Below are 12,227 nucleotides of genomic sequence, written 5' to 3'. Positions count from 1 at the left end.
GTCAAGGAAGCTATAAAGGGGAAGAAGACTGCCTTCAGAAACTAGAAGGCCTGCCCAAATGAAGAGACAAGAAAGGAACACAGACTCTGGCAAAAAAAAAAAAAAAAAAGTGCATGGAGACAATAAGGGAAATGAAAAGAGAGTCTGAAGAACATTTAGCTAAAAACATCAAGGGGAATAACAAAAGCTTCTTTAAATACATCAGAAGCAGGAAAATTGCCAGGGAGGGTGTTGGTCCGTTAGATGATGAGGGAGTGAAAGGGATTATTAAGGAGGATATGGAGACTGCAGAGAAGCTAAATGAGTTCTTTGCATCTGTCTTCATGGGATTGGATACTGAGTGTATACCAGTGCCTGAAATGAACTTCTCAGGGACAGAGGCTAAAGAACTGAGTCAGATAGAGGTGGTGAGAGATGAAACTGTCTGGAAAAATGAAAAATTAACAAATCACCATGGTCAGATGGCATCTACCCAAGAGTCCTTAAAAAACTCAAATATGAAATTATCAACCTCCTTGCAAAAATATGTAACTTATCTCTACAATTGGGCTCTGTACCAGAGGACTGGAAAGTAGCCAATGTAACACTGATTTTCAAAAAGGGATTTGGGAAATTACAGGCCAGTTAACTTAATGTCTGTAATGGGCAAATTGATGGAAAGCATTCTGAAAGATAAAATTATTAAGCATATAGATGAACAGGCCCTGTTCATCTTTCTTTCCAAACTGGAAGAGTGGGTAACAAAATGACAAATGTGGTTCAATGTTAGCAAGTGTAAAGTGCTGAATACTGGGGCAGAAAACCCCAGCTTCACATATACGCTGATGGGGTCTGAGTTGTCAGTGACTGACCAGGAGAGAGATCTCGGGGTCGTAGTGGACTGCTCATTGAAAGTGTTGACCCAATGTGCTGCAGCTGTGAAAAAGGCCAATTCTTGGAATCATTAGGACTGGGATAGAAAATAAAACCGCTATTATCATAACGTCCTTTTAAAAATCTATGGTGCGGCCAAATTTGGAATACTGTGTACAGTTCTGGTAACAATACCTCAAAATGGATATTGTAGAACTGGAGAAAGTGCAGAAGAAGGGAATCAAGATGATCAGGGGCCTGGAGCACCTTCCTTATGAGGCAAGGCTACAACACCTGGGGCTTTTTAGTTTAGAAAAAAGGTGACTGAGGGGTGGCATGATAGAGGTCCATACAATCATGCATGGTGTGGAGGAAGTGGATAGAAAGAAATTTTTCTCCCTCTCGCATAACACTAGGGGTTATCCCATGAAACCAATTGCCATGAAATTTAGGACTGACAAAAGGAAGTACTTCTTCACACAACACATAAATAACCTATGTAGTTCTCTGCCACAAGATGTGGTGACAGCCAACAGCCTGGATGACTTTAAGAGGGGTTTAGATAAATAGATGAAGGGCAGGTCTATCAATGGCTACTATTCTGAGGGCTATAGGCCACCTCCAGCCTCAGAGGCAGTATGCCTCTAAATACCAGTTGCAGGGGAGTAACAGCAAGAGAGAGGGCATGCCCTCAGCTCTTGCCTGTGGGCTTCCCAGAGGCATCTGGTGGGCCACTGTGTGAAAACAAGATACTGATCTAGATAGGCCTTGGTCCTGATCCAGCAAGGCTGTTCTTACGTTCTTACAAGTGGCTCTAAAGGAAGCATACATATGGTTTTTGATCCAGCTTCACAAGTTTAAAGAGAGTTCATGCTTGGAATCATTTACTTATTTATTCCCTAGCTCTTTAATCATCCTAATACATATGGATGGAGCAGGGATAAATCATGTTAATGATTTATGGAAACTTGGGGTGGTGATTATTCTGGAATAAAATTAATGCAGGGATGCAATTTTATGTATGTGGAAGAAGACAAAAAGAAAGCTTTCCCCTCTGTAATAGTAGACTAAGGGGTGGATAGGAAGAAAAGAGTTGAGTTCATGATGTCCTCAACAGTGGTGGGGGGGACACTCCAAAAGACACAGTAAGATAAAGCTTTGATCATGACCAGCTAAAAAGTGAGCAAGATTTTGAGTTCTTCAGAGTTGTTCTTCAAGAGGGTTGTTGAGGAAAACTACTGGGGTGTGGAGGAGAACAAGCTGGTCATGATGTTGTAGCCTCAAAGTCTGCAGTTCATCATAGTTGTAAGATGGTATGTGTCCCACCCCCACCCCCGCGTGTTACACTTTCTGGGGTATGAGAGTGACACAGGAAGGCTAGTCCTTTGCGGGGGTCATGGTGAAGGATGCTTTGCACCTAGCAACCCCTGTTTCTTGGTGGGGTCTTGAGGAATGGTCTTTATAGAGGTATGCAGAAGTGATTTTAAAGAGTAGGGTGACATAAGGAAAGCTACTCTGAATTGAGCTTGGGGATATTAAGTCACGTAGGAGGTTCCCCAAGCCAAGGAGTTCGGGGCAACTGAGAGTCCTGAGATTAAAGGTTCTTCTGTGGGTTTGCAGGCTTTTAGTCTGTTGGAATGCATCTGGAAAAATGTGCTACATGTGTAGTAACACACAATATTTTATGGTACATGCTAATCTGCAGATGTAACCTGATCTTGGTTGGGATGTGAGGTTAGTTTATTTGCAGATCCCTACTTGCACTTATTGGCATCCATAATATGTCCTCACTCTTGTTTGCAGTGATTTCTTCGCCTGAGGACACAAGTGTCTTCTGGTTGGATCACTTCTGTTTTTGCTGTTTGGCTTTGTTTTATTGCTCTCTTATAATGCTCCGTTTCTCTTTCCCTGTCAGTCAGTGGCGCTCTTACCCTTGGACTTCAGGGCTGAAGTCCAGGGCTTCCACACCCCCTGGTGGCCCCCAAATCCTCTTTAGTCTGTCCTGCATGGTGTGGTTGCCACTGGCCCATACTACACTTGGCGGCCGAGTGTGATTGTGACCTGTGCTGGGTGCTTTAGAGACAGAGGGAGGAGTGGGGAAAGAAATATGTGGGATGGGAATATGTTAAGTTGCATGTTAAAATGTTTCTGCTACTGCATATTTGCATAAATATACTTGTTTTATATTCTTAAATTCTTGTGAGCAGTGTTCTCTAATTTTTTTCCATCTGTGTGCGGAATGAATTTTGTGCGGGGCAGCAGTATCAAGGCAGTGTGTGTGCACGAATATTCAGAGTGGGGCCTTCCTGATTCAACCTGAGCGAGATCTAAAATTAACTGAGCGGACATCCAAAAATCTGTGAGCGGATGCACGTGCGCACACCTTTGAGGGAACACTGCTTGTGAGTTCAGTTGCTGTTTGTGCCCTCAAGAACCCACGTGTTAAAAATACCATGTGTGTCACTCTGTGTGTGTGTGTGTTTGTGTGTAGGGGGATGATGCTTAACCTGCCGTGGGGGGGGGGGGGGGGCGCTTCAAAGACCTTTAGGTCCAGGTTCCAAAACTACTTAAGTGCACCTCTGTTGGCAGTTCCTCTGTAATTTGACAACTGTCATGAGCCTCTTAGTTGTTTTAAAGTTAAGCAATACAAACATATATGTGAATGTTTGGAATTCACCCTATCAGTTAGATAAGAGACTTGATAGTTATTACCCTTATCAGCAGAGGTTGCTGTGTGAGTTTTCCCTTCTTGGTAGTTGAGTAACTCAAAAAGTGGAGCATTAACTTTCTCCCTCCCCCTCCCCTTGGCTTTTTTAGGTTCAGGCAACTAAAAGAGCCGATCCTAATGAACTGCGCAACATATTTTTGCAGGTAAGCAGCTCTTAGATGTTTTCCATGTTCTTTGTTTCCTGTCTTTTGGTGGCTGTTGGGAAAAGTGGAACATGAATTTCTGCAAAGGTTCAGACAGAGCTTTCTTTACTTTATCAATTTGATACCGGAAGTGCCAATTAAACTGCTTTGGATTAGAACCCCTTTGGAGCAGCTTAAAAGAACATCTACCTACCTTTTTCTGTCTATGGTGCACGGATGAAATGATAACTTTGGAATGATCTTTTGTATATGGAAGAGGTTGCAGAGGGATAGAGGGATTCCCCCTATACCAGAGAGGCAAGCTAAAATCAACTTTGAGGGCCACATCTTTATCAATTTAAGAGAGTTGCACCACTGCATTAAAAATGGAAAATTATTTTAGCTGTTATTTGAACCAGTGGTGGTGTTGAAAAATAGGTTCCCTTTTAAGTCTCTCTTCTCTCTGTACCCCATACTCTCTTATCTGCACTACCACAAGTCTGCACTGCTATTTCTGTTAATTGTTCTCTTTCATTTTTCTGTACACTTTTACTCCAGTCTTTCTGTCTACATCACCACAGATTTCTTCCCACTCCTCCGGAGAAACCCCTCCAGTTTCTCTGCACTTTATCCGTTGCCAACAATTTTCTTCCTTCAGTCTCTGCTTCTGTCACTCACCTCTCTTCTTCCTTTTTGAACTCTAGTAGCCGTGCATATGTTTTTCACACTCCCATCAGTCAAGATGCTGAGGACGTCTTGGGTGCAAGGAACATAGGAAGCTGCCTTATACCGAGTCAGACTATTGGTCCATCTAGCTCAGTGTTGTCTACACAAACTGGTAGCGGCTTCTCCAAAGTTGGAGAAAGGCAGGAGTCTGTCTCAGCTCTATCTTGGAGATGCCAGGGAGCAAATGCTGAACCTTCTTGAGAAGCAGTCTCAAAGCATACAGATGCTCTTCCCAGAGTGACCCCACCCCCTGAGGGGAATACCTTACAGTGCTCACACATGTCTCCCATTCAAATGCAAACCAGGGCAGAGCCTGCTTAGCAAAGGGGACTATTCATGCTTGCTACCACAAGACCAGCTCTCCTCCTTGCAGACACTGGGTCTGCAATCTGGAATTTCCCCAGAGAGCCATAAATAGTCAGGGAAAGGGCTGCAGTCAATCAGCAGGGGTACCCAACCTTGGGAACCCAGATGTTGTTGTGCTTCAGTGGCTAAAGGCTGGACATGAGGGGAGTTGGAGTCCAACAATATTTGGGGATTCAACGTTGGGAATCCCTACCTTACATTATGCAGGTCTGCCTTGCACTCTCCATTGCCTAACCTCTGATCTCCCTCCCCACCCCTGAATTGGCTGGTCTTCCACTTCCTTCCCTACCCCTTTTCCTTTTGTATCATATCTATTTGATTGTAAGCTGCGGCATTTTTAAATCTATGTGTAGAACCTAGAACACTGTATGTGCTGTATGAATAATATCTCTCATGATGTGTGGGTCCTATTTCCCTTGCACTTGTGGGGTGCATGGCTGGCCTGCTAATGAGGAACACTGAGATGATCACCTCAGGGGGTAAATTAATGGAGATGGCAAATTAGCTGTCTCTGTTCATCTGTCTCACACTGCCCAATTAGCAGGCAGTACTGCCTCCCCCCACCCCCCACACCTGTTCTGTGCTCTCGTGCAGTGTTCCCTCTAACAGGGATTCCCAGATGTTGTTGACTACAACTCCTATAATCCCAAAGCAAAACACTTTGCAGCTGGGGATTCTGGGAGTTGTAGTCAACAACATCTGGGAAATTGAAACCCTGTTAGAGGGAACACTGCTCCCAGGGTGCGAGGAGAGAACGGATTGGAAGGAAGTGTGGCTTCCCTCATACACTTCCTTTTACTCTGTCCTGCCCCATACTGTTTTAAATGGTAAGTGGGGTTAGATGGACAAAAGTAGGAGAAAGAGAAGAAGTGGCAACTGTCATCGCCATAAGGTAAGGGAAGATGAGGTGGGGAGATCAGAGTGGTTGTGGTGTTGGGGTGATGAGAAGATTAAGAGGTGGGGGGGAATCAGTGGGGATTGTTGGGGGGTGGGAAGATCAGGGAAACAGTCAGTGGAACATAGGAAGCTGCCATATACCGAGTCAGACCATTGGTCCATCTAGCTCAGTATTGTACACAGACTGGCAGTGGCTTCTCCAAGGTTGCAGGCAGGAATCTCTCTCAGCCCTATCTTGCAGAAGCCAGGGAGGGAACTTGGAATGTTCCGCTCTTCCCAGAGCGGCTCCATCCCCTGAGGGGAATATCTTACAGTGCTCACACTTCTAGTCTCCCTTTCATATGCAACCAGGGTGGACCCTGCTTAGCTAAGGGGACAAGTCATGCTTGCTGCCACAAGACCCGCTCTCCTCTATTGTGCTCTGCATGCTGCCTCAGGCACCAGTGGGCTTGTTCCAGGCCTGAAGGGATCTGCTGTTACTAGTCTTCCCCTCCCTTTTTTACAGGTAATGTAATATTCTACAGTAATTACAGGGCTACAATGTGAAGCTGAAAGAGAATAGCAGGAGTGGTAGAAAGCGCGTATTCTGCTGCACCTCCAGCTCACCTTCAGGTTTAACTCTGGGAAATATGCTTAATGCCATGGATCATGTGGTGCCTAGCGTTAAAAATGTAGACCTTCATGACTGAGTAAACATTTTGCATGTACTAACCTGCTGATATTCTTTTGCATTGTAAGACCTTTTATTATTTTCAAAGTGTTTTGTTATTGGAAGATTATTCTGCCCTGCCTGGGGAAAATAAAAAATAAAACCCTAAGCATTTACAGAATTAGATTATGTCATTAGAATAAGGCTTGTAGATCCCTTTCTAACTTTGACTGTTGTATTAAAAAGATAGTTCTTTTGGTTCTAAATGCACTTCATTGTATGATTCAGTTCATAGGAATGTCTGACCAGAGCCGGAAGACGCTCTCAGTGAGTGTGGCAGCAGGCTAGCCTGCAGCATGCACAGGGGCGCAACAAATGACAATTTAACTACTAAGTGTTATACTTTATAAACATGTTTAATATCTGAAAATGTCTGTCTCTGCAGCATATGTTTTGTGACGCTTTAAGCAGCAGGCAATTCAATGTGAAGGCCCAAAGCCTTTCAGTGGGTAGTACCACACAGATATTTGGCAGTTTGCGGTGTTGGAGAGGGACACATTGGGTAATGGTTACATGAACCATTACAGAAGGTGAACAGATTTGGCTACAGTGCAAAACAAGGATTCTACCCTCCTTTCGACAGAAGGGAAACCATTTTATTTATACCTACGTAAACCACTTTGTGAACTCTTGTTGAAAAGCAGTATATAAATATTCATCATATTCATAATTCACTAATCCTACATCCTGAAATGTACACACACTTTCACTCTTGAGAATGCTTCTCAAGAAATCTATAAATAGATTCATAAACTTTCTCAAAGACCTCTTTAATGCATAAAACAAAACATAAAACAGATGTTCAAAATTAGCAGACATTTCAATGTGAAACATCAGCTTCAGTGCTATACACTAGTGGCTGAAACATATTCCTAAATGCAGTCACTAAGTATCATGACTTAGCAAACTGGCAGCAAATAGCCAATCCTGTTACAGTAAAAATGTCAACCAATCATGTTATAAAACCCCAATATCTCATAATGAGAAGGGAGAGAGTGAAAATGCACACCCTCTCTCAAGGCTGAACAAAACCATGGGCAGTGCATGTTAAAGAGAAACATCCAGGTAAAGCAGTGAATACAAAGTTATCCATTTTAGCTGTGAAGACAGATGTGAGAAAGTGCAAGATAAGGGAATCAATGTACTGTACATAGAACAGCTGTATTATCCTATAAATATGACAGAAGAAATGAGGGAAGCGATGAAATTCATTGGCTATTCAGAGAGGGTGTGCATTTTCACTCTCTCCCTCCTTATTATGAGACATCAAGGTTTTGTAACAGGATTGGTTGACACTTTTACTGTAACAGGATTGGCTATTTGCTGCCAGTTTGCTGAGTCATGATTCTTAGTTATTTAAGAGCATGTTTCAGCCACTAGTGTATAGCACTGAAGCTAATGTGTCACATCAAAATGTCTGCTAATGTTGAACATCTGTTTTATTTTACACTTTAAAGACGTCTTTGAGAAAGTTTGGATTTTGGAAAACGGCAGGAAATGACAGCAGGACCCTGTTATATGTAGGGCTTGCTCATATGACTGCACCCAGAGAAGACAGGAGCCAGAAGTTCCAGGGAAGTCCGCATTCCTAGCAGGCATGTCGTCTGAACCTGCCAACCTGCTGTTCCCATGCTGGTTCCTGACTTCTGCCGGTCTTTCAACCAAGTTCCTCCACCTAACATCAAATATTGGTGACAAGTCGGGTGGAGAATTGTGAGCAGAAGTCTAGATTCTACTGGTTCAGAAACTGGTTTTGAGAAGTAAAATTGTGTACTCATACTTTCATCAGTGGGGGTAATTTTGCAACTTTGCCTAAGCTACGTAAATGCCTTGTCCTGGCTTTGTGTCTGACTGTTTAGCATTCCACAAGTGGCAAATAGATAAATAACATGGTGACTGACATCCTGATTAAATTTATTTCCGATTTAAATTTAGTAGTCTTTCGGGGTAACTCCTGAATAGTACTATTGACTGAGTTGGTCAGATGTCAGCTAATACATGTCAAAACTGGAATATAAGGTTCAGCTGATAATCTAGTTATTTATTTTTGAATAATTAAATATATATATTTTACTGCATAACATTTTAAGAAGTGATTCAGCTAAAGTTAAGCCTTTTTGTCTGTAGAGTTCACCAGGAGAGATGTAAACATGTGCTTTTCTCCCACTGAAGTCATAAGAGTTTAAATTGGGCTGGACTCTGTGTGTGTGTGTGTGTGTGTGTGAGAGAGAGAGAGAGAGAGAGAGAGAGAGACTGAGAGAGAGCGAGAGAGCGCTGTTCATGATTTGGTGTTGTGCACAAGTTTTTAATTTTTCTGCTGGCTCTCAAACTTGCTTCTAATTTCTTGTGACCTCTTGTGTTAAAATATAAACATCTTGTGCTGAAACAGTTTAGCAACAGGTTTCATGAGTCAGTTTTCTTGTGCTCTTTTGATTATGCAGTGCTGTGATGCCTGAAGGGTGTGCATTCCTGCCTAAATTTGGCTACCCTTGGAAATAGGGACAAGTGAAGGTGAAGACCATTAAGTGAAATAGAGTTAATGGGCTCACTGTTCCCATGATGTGTTTTATCATGTGTGATACTTTATGCCTAATATCTGTCAAGTTTCATCCCAGATTGTAACGTTGATGTGAAGCTTAGCAGAATGCATTCATTCTATGATGGAATTCCTGAAGCAAGGATGGAAAAATCTCAAAAGAAATTAATACACTGAATATGATGATTTCTTGTTAAGGCTACAGTTTAAACTCAATGGGATTAAGAGTGCAGGGCCAAGGATCTTGTTTTAATTTTAAAAAATTTATTTATCATTTATATATTTCATATAACCAGGTCTCAAGGTAGTTCACAACTGATATATTGACACACAAAGCAAAGGAGATATGAGTTAGGATAAAATCATTGTTTGCTCTCTCTTTTTTTTCTTTAAAAATATCATCTCTGCATCCACTCACTCTGTTCACAAACACGTTCAACCCTCTTGCCAAACTCCTTCTCCTTCCAATTATCCCTCTCTTTCACATTCTCACACTCATACCCCATTCACTCTGGGCCATTTCTCCAGGACTGAGGGGTAAATCCAGAGTCTTCAGCCTAAAGAGGCGCTCTGACACCTCCCTGTAATTTTTTAGTTTGGGAGATGGAAAATTCAAGCTTCCTTCACACCTCTGGCAGACACCACCACAAAAATAGTTTAAGGGATCTGTCAAAATGCTTTCTAAGACTAAAGACTTTGGGTGCCCCTGCCTTCCTGGGGCTGGGGAGAATGCCTGGAGTGGAGTGGGAAAGAGAACCACATGTTGAAAATACTTAGCATTTACTTAGTAAATGCTTAGTTTTCTGTCAAGGTCCAATGTAGATTGATTTTTACTGTGCTGAAGATAGATATGATCAGTAGTTAGTAATGGTTTTTAATCAGCATTCCTGGACTCTTAATTTATTTTGATCCCAAACTCATTTACTTGGAGGTAAGTCTCATTGACTTTAAAGCACTATTCAACAGCTGGTTTGAATAAAAGGCAGGCTTTCTGGAAGACAGGCTGACATCATGACTAATGAAACATGTTTGTAAAAGAGGCTCTGTGGAGAGACAGCGAGGACCCCACATGCATCTCCCCCAGATCTTGCACATGCACTGTTGCACTAGAGTACTAAGACTTCCACGTGTTGCTCATGTTCCAGAAGCACTCTGTAAGATCAGAAACGTGTCTCTGAAGGTCTGCAACAGGTTTCCAAACTTGCAAAGTGCTTCTGGAGTGTGAGCAGTGTTTCGAAGTCTTCGCCCTCTGGTGAAACAGCATGTCTGTAGGAGGACTGGGAAATTATGTGTAGGCTTCTGGCACATCCCCACACAGCCTCTTACATAATTGCTCTATTGGTCACAATGTAGCCATGGGGCTCCAGTGGAAGAAAATCCCACTGTTAAAGGGGCACCCACTGATAATGCTTCTCTGCAGGCCTTTAATAGGATGCTTCTGGTCAGACTTAGGGTTCATGATATAACACAGGCATGGAAGTGGTCCAGTAGATATGATGAATCTACTATGTGACAAGCCCATTTAATATTTTTCTAATAGTTTCAGATGTTGAAAGAAATGTAAGTTGTATAACGCAATATGTTTTTAAAGCTTTAATCTTGTGTATTAATGTACTCAAAATTACAGTTTAAAAAACGTATTGAGGCTATTCTCATGTGCAGCGAAAATTGGGCTAGGGAAGCCCAGCCTGGTCTTTGCTGTGTGTGAGAACTGCTGGGAGCCACACAGCTCCCAGTGGGGGCTCGGTGGCAAGCCCGCAATACCCTCCCCTTTAAATGAGGATAATGGGTGCTCCGTTAACCCCATTTTCCTGGTTGTGGGGTAGGCAGTCACACATGGGGAGGGGGGATCCCAGAAATGCACCACACACTCGCACGGTGCATTACTGGGGCTCGGGGTGTGTGTGCCTCCCTTCACGCAACCCCTGGAGCTCCCGAGCGAGTTGCGGCCAGGCGCGGGAGCACCGGAGTGAAACCACTGCTCATCTGGGCAGGCAATCCGCCCAGGGAGAAGGTGCCCACCATCTGTGGGGAGGTAAGCATTTTGGGGCTTTCTCCCCGCAAAACAGGGTAGCCCTTCCCACTTGATCATTGGAAGAGCTTCATTGTGTTATACAACTTACATTTCTTTCAACATCTGAAATTGTTCTACTTTACCAATTTTTAAAAAATAATAATGGTTTTGTCACACGGTAGAGTCATCATACCTTTTGGACCCAAAATTCAAGTATTTTGCAACATGAGAAAAAGTGTTTTAACTAGGTATTTATTTAATGATAACTACCTAGTTAAACTTCTTATTTCTCATGTTGTAAAATACTTGAATTTTAGGCCATGTGTTGCTAAGATGATTAAAGGTTGGCTGACATAAATCCGTACAAAATATGCCACATACAAAAGGCTTAATTATTTTCTCAAGCTCTGGTACTTTCTTTTATTGCCAGCACTGTTCTAAATATCATGACCTTTTCCCATGAGTGTGTTTGTTAGTTAACAGTTTAAATTTTGTTGCAGAAAATAGAAAATCATTCACTATTCAGACCACTGTTTGAGGCAGAAGTAAGCCTCATTGAGTTCAATGGCATTTACCTTCCGCAAAGTATCTTTAGGATTGTAGCCTTCCTATGTTACAAGTAATACTAATCTTTATAATAATAATAATAAGCTTGAGTAAGATGTCCCTTTTTTGGTGGAGCACTCCTCAACTAATCTGCAGCAGCAAAGTGTTGTTCAAAAAGCCTGGTGTAAATAAATTCAGATGCTCTTTAGTCAAAAGTCGCTTATGGAACTTGGAATGTAAAATCGAAGCAACCAGCTGTGTGGCCTAATGGACTTCACAAGTCTGCAGTGATATAATTGCAGCTGAGCCAATAAAATGTATAACTCTTGAGCTGTTATGATGACTGGGTTGTCTGCCTCAGCTCTTCAAAAAAGTATGATTTAACCTCCAAAACACAAAACTATTTTCAAAAACAACCCTAAAAATTGTCAATGTACTCTAAGTTATATATAGCCCACAATCCTGGTATGTATGAGCCTACACAGTTGAATGAATGTTATAGTATTGTGCAGTGAAGCTGAGGTAAATTACTGAGGTTTAAAATGGAGCTGAGCAACTTGGATCAGGATGCTGTAGAGTAGTATCTGTCATAACTGCTAGGTGTCAGTTCATACAAACATGTGTCCATTTTTTTTAAAAAAGCTTGTAATAAAAAGGGGAAATAGATTCCACTATTACAATTGACTCTCCTGCTTTCAGGTTTTTATTATGCCTGTATTATTTATTATTTA

General features: G+C 42.2%; 1 protein-coding gene across 3 annotated transcripts in view; it reads left to right on the top strand.

Moving 5' to 3' along the window:
• Positions 1 to 12,227, top strand: part of SLC25A12 (solute carrier family 25 member 12) — a 91,197-nt gene that overhangs the window by 2,249 nt on the left and 76,721 nt on the right. For 2 of the 3 annotated variants that reach the window (XM_053266152.1, XM_053266167.1), the window contains exon 2: positions 3,670 to 3,723. In XM_053266152.1, the coding sequence (XP_053122127.1) occupies positions 3,670 to 3,723 (54 nt within the window). Of the gene's footprint in view, positions 1 to 3,172; positions 3,255 to 3,669; positions 3,724 to 12,227 lie in introns of those variants that run through there. The other variant, XM_053266159.1, reaches the window with a different exon arrangement.

Source organism: Hemicordylus capensis, chromosome 1, assembly GCF_027244095.1.
Source record: "Hemicordylus capensis ecotype Gifberg chromosome 1, rHemCap1.1.pri, whole genome shotgun sequence".
Taxonomy (NCBI): Eukaryota; Metazoa; Chordata; class Lepidosauria; order Squamata; family Cordylidae; genus Hemicordylus; species Hemicordylus capensis.
This window is presented reverse-complemented; position numbering and strand designations above follow the sequence as displayed.